This window comes from Populus nigra, chromosome 4 (genome assembly GCF_951802175.1).
Source record: "Populus nigra chromosome 4, ddPopNigr1.1, whole genome shotgun sequence".
In the NCBI taxonomy this organism is placed as follows: Eukaryota; Viridiplantae; Streptophyta; class Magnoliopsida; order Malpighiales; family Salicaceae; genus Populus; species Populus nigra.
Window position 1 is genome coordinate 6,003,500 of NC_084855.1, and position 17,028 is coordinate 6,020,527.

The 17,028-nt window shown below is 32.9% G+C and overlaps 3 protein-coding genes across 6 annotated transcripts; 2 read left to right on the forward strand and 1 right to left on the reverse strand.

Annotated features, from left to right (window-relative positions):
• Positions 1 to 2,483: 2,483 nt before the first annotated feature.
• On the forward strand, positions 2,484 to 3,963 carry LOC133691306 (uncharacterized). Of its 2 annotated transcripts, none has more exons than XM_062111753.1 (2): positions 2,484 to 2,920; positions 3,417 to 3,600. In XM_062111753.1, exons 1-2 carry the CDS (start codon positions 2,623 to 2,625, stop codon positions 3,431 to 3,433), a joined length of 315 nt encoding a protein of 104 aa, XP_061967737.1. In that variant the 5' UTR covers positions 2,484 to 2,622; the 3' UTR covers positions 3,434 to 3,600. The 2 variants fall into 2 exon arrangements, with proteins under 2 accessions (XP_061967737.1, XP_061967736.1); XM_062111752.1 differs by having other exon boundaries at positions 2,491 to 2,920; positions 3,575 to 3,963.
• Positions 3,964 to 9,924: 5,961 nt separating this feature from the next.
• Positions 9,925 to 13,979, forward strand: LOC133692420 (UDP-galactose transporter 1). Of its 2 annotated transcripts, XM_062113340.1 has the most exons (6): positions 9,925 to 10,097; positions 10,196 to 10,415; positions 11,710 to 11,959; positions 12,069 to 12,276; positions 13,212 to 13,443; positions 13,670 to 13,979. In XM_062113340.1, exons 2-6 carry the CDS (start codon positions 10,305 to 10,307, stop codon positions 13,895 to 13,897), a joined length of 1,029 nt encoding a protein of 342 aa, XP_061969324.1. In that variant the 5' UTR covers positions 9,925 to 10,097; positions 10,196 to 10,304; the 3' UTR covers positions 13,898 to 13,979. The 2 variants fall into 2 exon arrangements, with proteins under 2 accessions (XP_061969324.1, XP_061969322.1); XM_062113338.1 differs by having other exon boundaries at positions 9,925 to 10,415.
• Positions 13,980 to 14,397: 418 nt separating this feature from the next.
• LOC133692421 (uncharacterized) lies at positions 14,398 to 16,351 on the reverse strand. Of its 2 annotated transcripts, none has more exons than XM_062113341.1 (3): positions 15,548 to 16,351; positions 14,829 to 14,974; positions 14,398 to 14,739 (listed from the first exon to the last, which is right to left on the reverse strand). In XM_062113341.1, exons 1-3 carry the CDS (start codon positions 15,944 to 15,946, stop codon positions 14,589 to 14,591), a joined length of 696 nt encoding a protein of 231 aa, XP_061969325.1. In that variant the 5' UTR covers positions 15,947 to 16,351; the 3' UTR covers positions 14,398 to 14,588. The 2 variants fall into 2 exon arrangements, with proteins under 2 accessions (XP_061969325.1, XP_061969326.1); XM_062113342.1 differs by having other exon boundaries at positions 14,853 to 14,974; positions 15,548 to 16,345.
• Positions 16,352 to 17,028: the final 677 nt, after the last annotated feature.

A 17,028-nucleotide genomic window follows, 5' to 3' on the forward strand; every position in this document is an offset into this window, starting at 1 on the left:
TTTTTATTGATTTGATTCTAAGATATTTTGATTTTTTAACTGTAATTTAATTTAGAATTATTATTTAACGATAACCATTAGAAACATTAGAATTATTTCCAAGAGATCACAAGCGTGAGAGTTTTAGACTTGAGATCATTTGAAAATAAGAAAAGCATTAATTAATTCCATTTATTTATATAAAAGTCTTGGCTATTCAATCTCAATAGCAACCATACACTTATTAACCAACCATGTGAATATTTACATCTGACGTGGCAGTTTCATTAGCTTGCTGGAGAAAAAGCTTAACCCTTGGGTATAGTGGGCGGTCTCAAACAATATTATTCATGTTTCAAGAAACAGTTGAACGCTCCATCGATGCAGGAATTAATATATATATATTTCTCGGGGTTGGGTTGCTAGATAGAATCTTTGTTTTATTTTTTTGGTGCGGTGGAAGACTGATTCGTTGAGTCACAGTTACTAAATAAATTGCCTTTGATCTGTTCAAGCCAATAGACGGGTGACACGTGGCAGCTACATTGAATTTTGTTCTCCTGCGGGCAAACTCGTTCAATCGGAGGTAAAATCGTGATTTTATGCGATTTCACCCGATTTTAACGATTTTAACTGTTTTTTACCCGATTTTACTCATTTCTGATTTTTATGAATGATTTAGCACGTAAAGTCTATATTAACTCGTAAAAACGTACGATTTTACGACTTTAATCGCGATTTTAACAACCATGGTTGGAGGCTTGAAGCATGTTTTTTGAGAAAATTATTATTATTATTATTATTATTATTGACATTGATTAAATTAAAAGATCATTAAAATTAACCATTATTAACAATTAACCAAAAAAAAATCTAAAAGGGGAAGAGGTTTTCTATAGCATTTTTACAGTAGCTCTATACTCATTGTTGCTGTGAAAACAATAAAATTATATTTTACTTTTCTAACATAAAAGAATGACATTGACAGTGGAGGTAGTTGTGTATTTTTTATGTTTTTTCACGGTAAAATAACTAGAAGATTTTTTAAAGTAAAAATTATTGAATTGGTATACATGGGTTGTTTGAACTTTTTTATTTTACAGCCCAATGAAATGACTTGACTGCTTTTTAATCTAAAATATCTTCTACTAGTATTCAAGGTTCTTTAGTCTTTTTATTGTGATTTTTTTTATCAATAAAAAACCAGTGAAAAGCAATTTGGTATTTCTTACAAATATAAAATATTTTTAATATTAAAAATTTAATAACACATGTTGTTCGTGTGGACACGTATAACATCCACATTATTTAAACAAGTATACAACAACATCTTGTAGCTACACTCTATCTTCCATCGACGTGTTTGAATCCTCATGATAACTCCTTCATAATTTTTTTTCAATTTCATCCCATTTTGATTTATTTATCTTTCATATTTGGTCTTTATTTTTTTACTGTTATTTATTTTTTTATTTTTTTAATTTAATTTGTTTTTCAATTGTATCCTCATCATTCTATCTCATTTAATTTTCATGCCAAACTTGATCCTTATTTTTTTAATTTATATTTATTTTGTTTTTTTATATTTTTTTTAAAGATCTTTTATTTTTAATTTTATTCATCAATATTTTGTTGGTCAAGAAATTGGCTTCATGATTTTTTCGTGTTTGTCTTTTATGCGATAGTCTTGGTCTTATAACATAGGTCACGAGTTTAAATAATCGGCCTAGGTTGACCTAGGGTTTTTTTAGTTTATTTTTCCAGTATATGCTTTTCTATTTTATTATTTTGATCTCTAGTATAAATCACTTTTCAAAAAATAAACATCCCCTCAGTTCCATTAAATTTTTCTTTTTGCATTTTTGGTCCATAATATTTTAAGATTTTATATTTTTATCTTAAATATTTTTCTTTGGGTATTAAAAAGATGTTAGAAAAAGTAATTGAAAAATAATAGGGGGGGGGGGGGGGGCAGCCACGTCCCAACCTCAGAAAGGGTTGTCAATCAATTTTGTTTATGTGAAGGGTGTTCATTGAAGGCAGCGTTGCTAGTGGAATGCATTGAGAAAAAAAAAAGATCGGAGTTCACAGGTTTTTCAAATTCAATTGAATTTTTATTTTCAAAGTGATTAAAGAATGTCATAAGATTGGAAATGAACTTGTTGGGATTCATATAATATTTTAAAAGTGTTTGTCAAGCAAGTTAAAATAATTTTTTATATTTTTTAAAATTTATTTTTAATATTAATATATTAAAATGATTAAAATATATAAAAAATTATGCTAAATAAAAAAAAATAACAAAAAATAAATTTAACCTCAATGCAAAACACGCTATTCATCCACTTTCCTTTCCCTTTTTGTAATTTGCTTCCCTTGCGTGCGTTTTCTTTCTTCGTTTTTTTTATTTTTCCTTTAAACCCGGGTTTGCATTTTTATGCCCAAGTTGACCATATTTTGGGCTGAAAGCCCACAGCTCATTGCTTACCATCTCTTCTCCTGCTGCTCTCGTTTCTTTTGTCCTCCTCCCCTATCTAACTTTGGGCTTCGATGACCCAAACCTAGGTATCCTCTCTTTCACCATTTTCAACCCCAAAACCCAGAACTGCCAGTCTATCTCTCTGCCCAGACCTCCTCACAGGAATGGAGTTCGCGAACAGACTGGTAGCCGCAGCAACAAAAGCCGCAAACAACAACACAGTGATAAACGTGTGCCTTGTAGGATCCTTCCTGGTGCTAGCTGCGCGATCCGCGAACCAACAAAATAACATAGAAGCTTTAAAGGCCGAGAAGGAGTCGCTAGTTAAATCGAACAAAGCCATGAAAAAGACCATGTGGGACTGGAAGCAACAGCTCTTCTCCGAAGCTGAGACCGACTCCGATTTGGTCACTGTTGCCAGACTCAGGGCCATCTACGGCGAGGCACCACCGCCACAAACTGGTACTTTCTTTTACAAATCAGTGCATATCCTTCCACGTGCCTCCATAATTTGATTTTGTTGATTCGTGTTGATTTTGATTTTGTGTTTTAGGGTTTAAAGAATAGTGGAAATGAGAAGTTTACAAATAATGACACAATTCCAACAATGTAAACAGTACACAATTTAGGGTTTTGTAGAATTAGGGTTGGAGAATATAATTTGGGGGTTCGTATCACTTCCGATAGAGATTTACAGGTGATGGAGAGATTAATAGAAATCTCGTAATTGTCTGACGAGCATTGCTAAGGGTCTAATACAATGCAAAAACGTGGTTTTAATGATTCCTTCGAACTTTGTTTCTTATGTTGATGGCTTCACTGAAATTAAACTGTACAGCATCAGGAACCCCTCGTCATAGATAAACTCCCTCGAACCTATCAATTTGGGATCCGCATTACGCAATAGAGCTTTTTCAAAGTTTTTCACTAGATGTAACCATCTCCCTGTTTACTGTAGCCAGTGCAGTGTTTTAAGAGTAAATTTTGGTGTCACTGTGTGCAAGTTGTAGGATAGCATCTCCTTGGATGAATTGACAGGTGCACTCTATCTATGCCTGCGTGGAGTCTTCCGTTTGTTGGATAATTTCTTCTCTGATTACTTGTTGGTTTTGGCAGGAGATGCTGTGAAGGAAGAAGCAAAATCATCTGCATCTAAACTTGTAATCTAACTCTGTTTTTCCTAGTTCTTAAAGTTGCAAATATTGCTGGACATTGGGGCACTCGTGGGAGTCAATGGGATAAATTCCATACTCTAGCTAGCACGTGGATCAAAATGTTGGTAGAACTGTGAGTGGTTCTGTGCATTCTCTTGTAAGCAAGAATGATGAATGAATTCCATTTTTGAGTTAAGACCAACGAGAATTTTGCGGTGACAAAAAGAAAGAAGCTGCCAAGGTGCTGATTGGGGACATTCTAGCCTTGTTATGCTCTCTTTCTTTCGTTTATGTTAAAACCATCATTGCAAGAGATAAATAACCGGTACTGGTACTATTTCTTGATTTTAACCTGGTGCCTATTAAACTATATATTTTTACGTTGTTGTTGCATTTGTAGATTAACTGCTGAAACACGCCACTGCACATAACAAATAATATGCAATATTTCCTTTTAAGTTATACCGAAATGTGCAGAACTCAAGCGCCTTTATTCATGAATTTAGACGAATTTCTTTCTGGATTTTCCGGGTATTTAAAAAGAACTGCTCTTTAGCTATTCTAAGTCAAGGATCCGTTTGTTTGGGGGATCGAGACCAGTGATGTTTTGAGGTTCAAACATGCTTATTCAGTGATTGTATCCTGCATGACACCTTTTCTATTCCAACCAAGCAATCTTTTTTACATGCACATGTTATTATTCCTCCCATAGCTCTAAAATCCAGTCTAGTTGGACGGCCGGACTGAAACCGGAGGAACTGGATTGAGTTTAAGAAAAAAGCAAAAATCTGGGTGATTTGATAAAAAAATATGAATTGATTATAATTTATTGACTATTTATTTATTTTTAATACATATAATGTCGTTTTGCGATTCATCTAAGATAATTCGGTTAAAACCCGTCGATCCTCAAGCTGCATTTAAAAACTATGCAAGCTTTTGCAGTGAATTATTTAGATAGGAGTTGCCGTGAATTATTTAGATAGGAGTTTACTTTCTATCGTTTTTCGTGTCTGGTTGATATTTGAAGGGTGTGTTAAGAAATAGAAAGTTATTTTTCTTTTTCTTTTTTTTATTTTCTTCCGTTTTCTTTTCTAGTAAAAAAATTAAAAACTTGTTTGTTTGAAGATAATTTTTTCTCCTCAAAATACATCAAAACTATAACAATTTTTTTTATATAAAAAAATTTCAAAACCAGAATTTATAATTGTAATATCTCATATCAATAGATAAGGACTTGGAAAAGAACCTTATATGAAAATGTTCACCTTAACTTGTAGGACCTTAACTTGTATGACGTGTTTTGAGAACATGCGTAGCTGCTAATAATAAATTCACAAGGCCTATGGATCAAAATGGACAAGAGATGGGGTGTTACAAGAATAATCATGACAACAACATTATTATTTTTTTGTTCAAATTAAAATTATCTTCAACTCAAAAAAATTATATTGGATTTTCAATAAAAAAATACATTTATGATACATAAATATGTAATTTTTTTTAATCTTCTACATTGCTAAAAATTATTTGTATATACAAAAATATATTGTTTATTTTTTTTTATTTGAATAATAATGGAAAAAATATATTGAGAAATTATGGAGAACTTTTAAATTATGTATAAATTTGAAAAACTGAAAGAAGTTTTTTGGATGGATAGATAGCATTATCCTGTTTAAGATTTTCTTTCAATTTCTATAGTACTATCAACTTGCAAATTTAAAAGCACAATATTTTAGAATTTTTTTTATGTTTTAAAAATATTTTTTATTTCAAATTAATATTTTTTAGTTTTTTTAAATCATTTTAATATAATGGTATAAGAATAAATTTTAAAAATATTATTTTAATATATTTTAAATAAAAATCATTTTAAAAAATAATCAACTACAATAACAATAATAGTTAAAAGTTAAAACCGATTACAATGGGACGGTTGCATTTCCACGCAATCCCCAACTTTCTTTCTTTTACCACGCGAATCTGCGATTGCATATAACGCCGTGATTCTTATGTTTTCGAGAGAGAGAAAATCGTTTTTTTTTTAACGTACGTTTTCACAGTTCATTGGTTGAGAATGGCAATTCAAAGTTAATTAGCTGAGCTAATTGAAGAGTGGCCTGGTTCTCGTTCGTCATGCCTAGATGGTTGAAAGAATGGTACAGGACGTCCCGGGCAGATGAATGCTGCCTAAATGCCCGGTCTTTTTCCACTTGGATATTAGACTTCCTGAGATTTTCTGAGTAAATTACAAAAAAAAAAAAAACTACAAGTCATATTGTGGTTTTAGACTAGTAACACTGATAATCAGAATATTATTATGGCGTCTATGCTTTTCTTGTCAAAACTTAAAATTATTGCTTTTAAAGTATTTTCATATTCTCACGGGGTTAACTTGGCATTGCTAGATTAATTGGGAACATACTGTTCTTTACACTTTTTTTTTTTTGCATAATATAATGATGTTTTTATTCTAAGAAGCAAGTGATATATTACTATTACTTGGGGGTATTTTTAGCATTTCATATATAAATACACAGTAAATTATCGAACTTAATCTTAGAATCTGTTTTTCTTAAAAAAAAAAAGGATGTGCAGAGACATTTATGTATTTTTCTTTTGATTCTTTGGGTAATTATCGAATTAAGGGAGGGATTCTTGTGTCTTTTATCAATTATATAATATTATTTAAATAATTAATTTAGAGGCACGTTAGGATCCAACAGGTTTGTGGTGATACGTGCGGCCGATTTATGTTGTTAAATGGTGGTAAAAAAATAAAAAATAAAAAATAGGTTATAATTATGGTTAAAAAAAATGCATGTACCTTCTTTTACACTGGAAAAAAATTGCTATATCTTGTAGCGCGAGAAATAAACTATTATTGTTGGATATTGTTGTTAAAATCATGATAATTTTACAAGTCAACATGTATTTAATGTATAATTTTAGATTAAAAACTCAAAAACTAATAAAATTATATCTGACTAGTGTAAAATCAATAAACCCAGTTAAAATCATACAAAATCATGAATTTACACCTGAGTTTACAAGAATGGCAGGAACTGGGTTCTGGATATGAAGAAGATTACAAAGAGAAGTGAAGAAGGTTACGAAGAAAATGAAAGAAGTCAAGAATAAAGAAGATTTTATGCAGTTGATTGCTTTGACGGTGAAGGAAACTTTTGATCAGCCTGAAGAGTCCAGTCCTACATTTGTTTAAAATATCAAAGGACTCAGTGGGAAGGTATATGAATTGATTAATGGAAAAAAAAGCTAATTTCAAGAAAGTTCAACATGGTGCCAAGAAGATGAGTCTCATGAATGGGCTAAAAGGTAGTGTTAAATCTGATGAACACCTGGAATTAATCCAAGTTGTGAAGGCTCAAATGGTCAGTCTCATGTTGTGTCTGCTATCCTTCCCAGCCTCAGGTTTCTGAATTTCTGGAGTGCCTCTTTCCTTGCAGAGTCTGCTATGTGTTGGTCCATTATTGCGATATATATATATATATATATATATATATATATATATATATATATATATCGCAATAATGGACCAATATATGCTTTTGTACGCCATTTATTTTTAGTTATCCAGTAAATTTATATGCCAGGAATCACTCATTTCATGTAAAATTAAATGCAATATTGAACATCTTCCTTGTATAACCGAGGCCCTCTAATTTAGCTAAGAGGAAGAGGATGCCACACACATTTTACATTTACTGGAAGAGAAGAAAAATCCCCATTCATTTCCCCCACTGCCTGAGCTTTTATTGTTAAATTATTTTTATTTTTATTGTGTACCAAAATAATGATAATTTAATTTGAATTCAATGACTTGGATTTAAAGAACATGGCAGTTATGTTTTTTTTTTTTTATAAAAAAAGAACTACGAGATCTAAATTCACAGCGAACATACTTAGGTTTTGTTTTTGTTTTTTATTTTAAATTAAGTATTTATTTGTTTAGTTAATGAAATTACTTAATGTTTGTGTGAATCGTGTGTGTATATATATATAATTATTTATGGTTTTTATTCTATTTGTATATTGTTTTTTCCATGCCATATTAAAAAAAAGTGTATGACAGCCTTGTTCTTGGATATGAATTGTACCTGTCCTAAATCTTAATATCAATTAATTTCAATTATTAACTGTCAGGAACTCTTTTGTTTTTGTTTAGATAGAAACAAGGAATTTGTTTGATTTATCTTTTTTAAATTTAATGACTGAATTAACCACCACAGACACTATTCTTAAGGATCACTCACTTGTGTTTGATTTTGAAAATAGTTGACAGTCATAGCTTCTTTTTACTTTTCGGGACAAAAGATAAAAACAAACAATAAATTAAAAAAAAAATGCTTTTCATTTCAAGAATTGAAAAACAGAGCACTTGGAGAGGGGGGGGGGGGTTATATGTTTATTGAGTATGCAAGATATTTAATAAATTTAAAAATTAGTTATGATATATATAAACTGACTTGGAGGGGGTTATATGTTTATTGAGTATGCAAGATATTTAATAAATTTAAAAATGAGTTATGATATATATAAACTGGTCCGGATAATCCAAGTAAAAAAAAAAAAAATTAGAAAAGAATACATTATACATGAAACGATCCCTAAATTAATCAACATTAACAATGATGCCCTGAATCTGGGACGTAACAAACACACTTGTAACTCACATGCAACAAAACTCTGACAGCCCCTTGAATGACGAGGACACAAATCTAAGTGCCTGTTTTGTATTTTAGTAGCTTTATTTTTCTAAGTGTTTTTATGTAAAAAACCATATAAATAATATTTTTTTAAAAAAAATTATCATCAAAATAATCTAAAAATATTTAGAAAGTTATTTTTAAAATAAAAAAAAATAAAATTTTTAAAAACACATCTCAAACACTTCCTATAACCTATTTGAAATTGTAACAACGGTTGTGATTCAAAGTGTTTTTTATTTAAAAATACATCAAAATAATATTTTTTTATTTTGATATTAATACATTAAAATAATATAAAAATATAAAAAATTATTTTTAATAAAAGAATTATTTTAACAAAAAAAAATTAAAATTTTAAAAACATGATTTACACTATATTTCTAAACGGATACTAGCAATGAAAGAGGTGAAGTTCCATCATAATGCGGCAGAGGTCAGTTTTAATACCGACATAAATGCACATTAAAGAAAGAAACCTTGATCATAATGACCCCCAAACCCAAACAGCTACTTCCAGTCTTCTTCTCTCTGTACAAAGCTCCTGAAGAAAATACCCACCGCAACCGCAAAACCTATCACTTGATCACACATGCTACAACCGTCTCACGACATGCAAACCACCACCAAGCGACCCACAGAGAGCGACTATCCATGCTGCAATAAAAGTCTAATAAACAAAATCAAATGTACCAAACAACAAAAAACTAGAAATACTAGGGAAGCCAGGCCGTAGAAATCCTAGTCAATGCCACCGAAAAGTAAATGCATTGAATGGCTGCGATTTCAGTTCAACGGTAGATCCACTTTTTAGACTCCCCCGTAATCTAGGAATTCTTTATATGGGACCCACACTTGATGGGAGCATAAATAAATAAAATAAAAGTAAAGGATCGTATTTATGTTAAAATATATTCTAGCCCCTGATATAGATTAACATCTTTCGTATCACCCCCTGGGATTTCTCACGAGTCTCAATTTAGTTCTTAGTCGTTAGATAATCAACCACAACTAACGGAATGCTACCTAATGATTTTAGCATTATCATTTAATTCATATGTGTAAAAAACAATTAATATATATCTTAAAAAATATTATTAATATCATTTAATAAAAAGCACTTATGCAATGTCGAAGTGAAAATAAATTTTGTTCTGTATTGTTTATTAATATTTTAATTTTTAAGCGACTTTAATCATGATATTTTTTTAATAGATTTTTTTCTAAAAATAAAATAAAATTATAGCTATCTTCATTATAGCTAGGTCAACCCCTTAAAATTAGGTATTTTATAGTCCACTCTTTTATCATTTCCTTCGTAATCCTATATGAGAAATATTGCACAAATTGTTTTGGATTCCAAGACTGATAAAGCAATCTCGAAGTTATCATGTAACTTTTTGAAAACTCTAAAATTGATAATGAAAATGTTTAAATCATAGGGCCCAAAAGTGATATTTTCATAAAATACACTGGTCAAAATATAATTTACGTTTTATTAAAATTATTATAATTTAAAAAAGAAAAGAAATACTAGCAGAAACTAGAAAATACAGACAAAGTTTGTTTGTTCATATAATAAACACGAACAGGGAGCAGGTGTGTGTGTGTGAGAGAGAGACGTTTAAAATTCAACAAAGAAGTTTTAAGAACCAAAAACAGAACAGAGAGGGGGGCATATCACATGGAAGAAGAGCTGCCTTCTCCGTGACGCCCTCTCCTCTCACATTCTTATTATTTCTTCCTCTGATTAAGGTTTTCTCATTATTTTGATCTCTATTGTAATTTCCTTTCCTAGCTCCCCCACTCAACACTCTGCTCTCTCTCTCTTTCTTTTTTTATTCTGAATTCAGCTATTTGAAAAGGGAAGAGAAGGGAAAACTTTGGATCGAGGTGAATTCTGGGTTTTTTTTATTTGCCGTGATCTGATATTTTTTTCTGGGAGAAGAAAGAGGCTGAGAAATGGAGGAGAGTGTGATTTTTCAGTGGAGTGTGTTTAGATCTGTGCTTGCTATTCTTCAATGGTGGGGTTTTAATGTCACTGTTATTATCATGAACAAATGGATCTTCCAGGTCCGTTTTCTCTGTTTTTCTTTTTCTATACATTTTTCAATGATTGATTAGCTTAATTTTCTCCTTAAATGCAATTTCTCTGATTTATCCAACTGGGTTAGCTCAATTTCGCGGTTTTAATTAGTTATTTAACGATTTCACTTGATGGGTAAGCTGAATTTAGTAATAATGCTATTTTTTTTGTGGCTTAAATCTTAACGTTGATGTTTCTTTTCTCTGTTTTTCCCCCTTTTTAATCAATCCAATTGTAATTATATATGTTATTAGTGGAGGATTTTATTTTAATTTCTTTTATTATTAGTTTGGCTGGTGTATATTAATATATATGTATATACATATATTCAGGTTTTTGTTTAATTTTTTTCTTCTCTCCAGATATTTCAGAAATTTAAATTATTTAATTCCCATATGCACAGCCACTATTGTAAATAATTAAATTATTAAAATTCCTGTCGTAGATCGATATGCATGTTTCACTATGGGAGAAAAGAGGATTAACCCTGTTGGAATCTTTGTAAATTGACAAACTGCCTTTCGTGTTGGTGGGTACAATTGAGCTGGCCATTGTTTTATTAGCTTCCCTGTCTTTTTAATATTATTTTCATACGTTTTTCAAGCCCGTTTGCCTTGGTGAGATTTGACTTCACTTTTTCATGATTGAATAAATGCTTTAACCTATATGGGGAACTGAAACAACAGATCCACTTTGTAAATATGGTTCATATCAGGGTTTTGGAAATCTATGCTAATCGATTGGAAAACCTGATTAGCTTCTTTCGGGCTTTGTTTAACTTGTGATCATATTTGTTGTGTAAAGGGGGTGGTTGAGCTGTTTTTTTTTGCAACTGTTTTTGTGAATTCAGTTTGAACATTTGGTTGATGTGACTATTATCAAATCTGATGAAGTTCTATATGGAAATGACTGAGCAAAATCCTTATGTTTTTGTATTTGATGCATGGAGCATATTCGGAAGTATCAATGCTCCACATAGACCTGAATATCATGGGAGTTCCTGGAAACTTATCTCTCTTCATGTGTATTGATTCTAAAATTAGATGACTTTGCTGATAATCCTCGTTCTTATAATTTCTCATCATAAGTCTTCTTTGAACTTCCCTCTTATTCAAAGCTTACTGTTGTCATTCCTGTTTCAGTTGGTTTGATGGTTATTGGCAAGTTTTTGTTCCCTCGTAAAAATGTTACGTCAAATCATTATCTTTTGGAACTGGAGTTTGCTTAATGTTTTTGGGTGTCATCAGAGATATTCTAATTTGAAACGGTTTGTTGTCACAGAAATTGGATTTCAAGTTCCCGTTAACAGTATCTTGTGTTCACTTCATATGCTCATCCATTGGAGCATATGTGGTAATCAAGGTGCTGAAGATCAAACCATTGATCATGGTCGAACCTGAAGATCGCTGGAGAAGGATATTTCCCATGTCGTTTGTGTTTTGCATCAACATAGTGCTGGGGAATGTGAGCTTACGTTTCATTCCAGTTTCATTTATGCAAACAATAAAGTCATTTACTCCTGCAACCACAGGTCGGGCTTGAAATCATTAACGTTTACAAGTTACTTTATATATTTTCTAATCTTTAGTATTTTTTAGTTGCCATGCTATAATTTTGTCTTATCTTCGATGGCTGAACAGTTGTTTTGCAGTGGCTAGTTTGGAGAAAACATTTTGATTGGCGAATTTGGGCTTCTTTGATACCGATTGTTGGAGGAATACTCCTAACATCTGTTACTGAGCTTAGTTTTAATATGTTTGGATTTTGTGCTGCCTTATTTGGATGTTTGGCTACTTCAACAAAAACTATTCTGGCAGAATCTCTGCTGCATGGATATAAATTTGACAGGTAGTGCATCTGTTCCTGTCAGCTTTTCCTCTTCTTCTGCTTCTTGTTTCATTGTTCTTTTCCAATCTGTCAAAATTGCAGTACTGCTAGTCTGTTACAACCTGTTCATTTCTTTATTAGGGATTGGATTGCAAAGACCAGCTATTTGTTTCTTTTTTTTTTTCTTCTTTCAACTCCCAGCCAAATACCTTCCATTTCATCCTCATTCAATTATTTGCTTATCCTCTGGGGATTATACATGTCTTGCCTTATTTTAAGTGTAAGCTCACCGTTACAGTATTCATAGCAATATGTCATCTGGTACTGGTACAATACTATTGTTTGGAAATTGATTTAATTCAGCCTTTTGTATGCATTTTACCTGAAATATATTGCATGCTGTGTTTCTTACAGGTGAAGTCACACAACTTTTATACAAAATTTGCTGTAATACATATACAAATTCTGACATGTATGATATTTGCAGATTTCAGGCAAGAAGTTCACCATATGAAATTTTATCCTTATTAAACAATCACTTAAAGATTGTTGGGAGGTTGAAATAGAAGCCTTCTCTTCTTATTATGCAAAAAGATTTTTTGAAAAACATGCTCATTGGTTACTTTGCATCTCTACATCACATTTTTGCAAGGGATAAAACAGTTAGGGGAATCAAAGCAGGTATCTTTTTAGATTGGCTGTGGGAGTTACATGAAACATTTCCAGGATTTTGTTAATTCTCCTATGATGTTTTGGTGGTAACAGTGATTTGTCTTTTGCTTGTCTTCTTTGTTTCAATCCATTCCTATCTAATAATGAAGCAAAATTTAAGTCTGAAATCTTTTTGGAAAACATAGTCAATGCATGGTTTTAATTGCATGTGAAATTGTTTGCGGGATTTATTACTGCAAGATCCAGTCTGATCTTTTCTTATAATTTCTCCCGTCTCTTCTTAGCATAAACACTGTGTACTACATGGCACCTTTTGCAACCATGATCTTGGGATTACCAGCAATGTTGGTTGAAGGTAACGGGGTTATAAATTGGTTTCACACCCACGAGTCCGTCTGGCCTGCCCTCATCATCATTTTCAGCTCTGGAGTGTTGGCCTTTTGTCTCAACTTTTCCATCTTTTACGTAATTCATTCCACAACTGCAGTAACATTTAATGTGGCTGGAAATCTTAAGGTGAGACCAAAATTTGCATCCCATAACCTAATATGACTTGTCTCAAGATTTGAACCTGTAGACCTGCTTAGCAACTTTAATCTACACTTGAATTTATACGGCACCGTTTTCCACTTAGACTTAGGCTGGCTTTTGAACTTTTGTCTCTTCCATTGAGCTCACACTATTGCTATGGGAAGCATAGTATTGACTTGCATGCACCATGCGTTTGTGTTACTGTGTACAGGTAGCAGTTGCTGTCTTAGTTTCTTGGCTGATATTCCACAACCCAATCTCTGCTATGAATGCTGTTGGATGTGCCATTACGCTTGTGGGATGTACGTTCTATGGGTATGTGAGGCACATGCTTTCCCAACAGTCCCCACCACCAGGAACTCCGCGAACACCCAGGACTCCAAGGAATAGGATGGAATTACTTCCCCTTGTAAATGATAAACTAGATGATAAGGTCTAATTGAGAAGTCGTGGTATCAAGGCTCTTCGAAAGTTATTTTTCCATCTCAGAAATAGAAATACATTCAGTTCTTTGCCATTAATCCGGTATTTATTTATAGTTAAATCAGCTCCAGACATACATTTTTGCCCGCTAATTTCCTGGCTTGAAGGTGCTGGCTCTGCCAGGAATAAACAGCCTCATCTTGCAATAGCGCGCTTCTGACAAGCTCTGAAATGTTCCACATTATTTCAGTTGCCATCTCGCACGGTCACGAGTAATGATAGCAGAGGATGAAAGCTGCATCACCTGTAATATTTTGCTCCTCAAAAATCGTTGATTGCTGTTCTCGCAAGCTGCAATAGCCATAGATTTGTGTAGAGCACTCTAAAATGGCAACGTTTACACTTGAAGCTACGCATATAACCCCAGTCTTCACGACCAACTACGTAAAAGCATTGCTGGTACTGACCGTTATTGACATAATCTTTTAGGCCTAGATGAACTATTGCAACATCGCGTGGTATCCATACTAATCTATACATATATTGCATAATTCCTCTTGGCTATCAAGTTTAAGCGGTGGAGATTATCATAGCATTACAGTGATACATGAGAAGAACCGGTTGATAATGAATTGTTACATGAGATTGGATGCTAATAGTACATCTTATCTGACTTAACTAGTGTTAATTTAACTAATTAAACGATATTATGCCAGGAGCCAGAAGTCCTTCTGCCTTTTAGTGGTGATGAGGTACCCGCTCATGCCTTCGGTCTGCTTCCTTACACCAATAGTCCAGCACTCTGCATTGTTGATGCACTGCTCAGCAAAATCTTCGATGTTCCTTGTCGCACAGAGGCTGCAAGAAACCCAACCAGCAAAATGTTAGAGGTAAAGATCCAATAGATTCAGAGATCAAAGGATGAGGAATGCACTGTTTTGAGATACCAAAGGTTAGAGTCTTGGACCCACCAGCTAAAAAGTGTGGAGGGCCTTCTCTGACCCAGGACTAGCACAGTCACCTCTAGCTTCTTCACCTGGTTCATCACCGTGGCCAATTTGGGTCCTTGAATCACCAGTGCCTCCACTTCCACCTGATAATTACCCCAGATCAAACATCTCTTTTTTGCCCAAGGAAAAGAAAAGATAAGAAAATAAGTGACATAAACAAAGACAGACAAAAAAAGATAAAAAGTGCCTGAAAAATTCACCCCCCACATCCCTCTTTGCATTTCTGGAAAGTAGAAGTAAAAGAAGAAAAGACAAACCAAGCTGGTAAAAATTGTTCCCTTCTCCCTCCAAAAAAGAGAAATAAAGAGCAATGCGAGGCTGAAAAGGGAATATCATATAGAAAAAAACGCGAGAGAAAATAAATTAAACCAAATGTAAATTATCGACATTCCCTCTCACAGAAAGCATTCAAAGAAAACGAGAGGGTGGGCTGTACTACGCAGGATCTATTAAACACAACTAGAGGATACTCTCTTACGAGTTACAACATTGGATCTATCACTCATGCAGACGAAACGCGCCCGAAAGAGAAACTAAACAAAAATGAAACAACATTTTTTATGCAGCGGAGAACTCAAGATCACCAATTTTAGACTCGAGAAATGATAGAGAAAGAGAACAAAAAATAGCCTTTCTTGAACATAAACACAACATACCTCAGGTCGGCTAGCCTTGCAAAGTGACCCAAGAGAACTAGCAAGATAAGGAGAAGAAGAATCAGTACCAGAACCGGATGTCCTTCCACTGCTGCCTTTGTGGCCGGGAGGGATAATGTGAAGCAAAGTGAGCAAATCACCCTTGTTAGCCAAATGAGTCAATGCCCACATCATTGCATGCTTAGAATGTGAAGTGTGATCCACCACTACCATCACTCTTTTCCTCGTAGCCAGCCCAGCATTGTCATAACCATACATGTAAAGCCCTTCCATTTGCTTCAAACTTCTCTCGCAGTAATAGGCACCTTCAACAGTGCTACACTTACTGTTGCTAGTGCTCCACCTCCAAGATGTCGACCTCCCCCTTATCTGCCTTAGGAACGAACCTGAACTTGGCATTTTTTGTTTTTCTGCAACCTTATAAAGAGAAATAAACTTAAACAAATAGTAGTGGTACAGTAGTAGAAATCAGCAGGAATAGCAATGCTATTATAGTGGCATAGGCTCAAGAAGAGAAACAAGAAAGAGACAGGGAAGGGAGAAAATTGATTGGAGTGCAAACGCAGTTAGAGACTGTGGAGTTGGATTAATAAAAGCAAAAGAACACAAAAAATGGTGGTAAGAAGGGTACAAAAAAAAAGAAGAAAAAGAGTGACGGATGGGAGTTGAAGCTAAGAAGCTCTCGTGCGATGGTGATGATGTAAAACCATGGTTTTATCTTTTTACAGGTTAAAGTCATGAGAATCACTGACAACACCTGTGAATCAGAGAGATAGTAAAGAATTGTTTGTCAGGATTTTGATGATGCCAGAGGATTCTTTGTTAAATCTAGTATAAGTAGATTTTTTTTTTTGAAATAGCACATTTTAGTGAAAACCACATTTTTTTCTAATTCCAGAAGAGACAGAAAAAAAAAAGAAAAAATAATGAATGAGATTATGAAGTAACACCGAAGTTACTGTGATAACACCTTGATAATATTAAAAAGATGGTAATATTAAAAAGATTTTGATAGGAAGAATTTAATAATATTATAAGTAAGAGGTCATCAAAAATGATAAGAGTGACTTATTTTTATTTAAACGACACGTGTGGTTTTTTTAAAAATCTATAATCTTTTATGGTGTAATTGAAATCATTTTATTGAAATTTTTTTAACAGTACCAGTCTAGTAGATATTATCATCATAATTCCAATATATATTTGAAATGTCGTTTATTATTTGTTTTTTTTTCTCTTCAAATTTAAAGGACCGCACTTGAGAATTGCGGATTTTACCAAAAGGTTTCCCATTTAAAAAAAATGCTAATATTCGAAAGAATTTCTTCAATATCTCATGTATCAGATTCTCTTGTACTTTTCTTTCTTTCTTTCATATAGCCCTCCCATGACCCATTTATTATGATAATATGAAACCCATATCATATGGTGATTCAAAATTTTCACCCCACGAGGAGCACATGATGTAGAGGATCGCCTAG

What these genes read in the sequence shown, in the direction of transcription:
- LOC133692420 (XM_062113338.1), top strand. Translation starts at nt 10,305, where the DNA reads ATGGAGGAGAGTGTGATTTTTCAGTGGAGTGTGTTTAGATCTGTGCTT. An exon ending in TGAACAAATGGATCTTCCAG is followed by an intron (nt 10,416 to 11,709) that starts GTCCGTTTTCTC and finishes TTGTTGTCACAG; the next exon opens with AAATTGGATTTCAAGTTCCC. An exon ending in ATTTACTCCTGCAACCACAG is followed by an intron (nt 11,960 to 12,068) that starts GTCGGGCTTGAA and finishes ATGGCTGAACAG; the next exon opens with TTGTTTTGCAGTGGCTAGTT.
- LOC133691306 (XM_062111752.1), top strand. Translation starts at nt 2,623, where the DNA reads ATGGAGTTCGCGAACAGACTGGTAGCCGCAGCAACAAAAGCCGCAAAC. An exon ending in GGCACCACCGCCACAAACTG is followed by an intron (nt 2,921 to 3,574) that starts GTACTTTCTTTT and finishes TGGTTTTGGCAG; the next exon opens with GAGATGCTGTGAAGGAAGAA.
- LOC133692421 (XM_062113341.1), bottom strand. Translation starts at nt 15,946, where the DNA reads ATGCCAAGTTCAGGTTCGTTCCTAAGGCAGATAAGGGGGAGGTCGACA. An exon ending in GCAAGGCTAGCCGACCTGAG is followed by an intron (nt 14,975 to 15,547) that starts GTATGTTGTGTT and finishes GGTAATTATCAG; the next exon opens with GTGGAAGTGGAGGCACTGGT. An exon ending in GTCCAAGACTCTAACCTTTG is followed by an intron (nt 14,740 to 14,828) that starts GTATCTCAAAAC and finishes GGTTTCTTGCAG; the next exon opens with CCTCTGTGCGACAAGGAACA.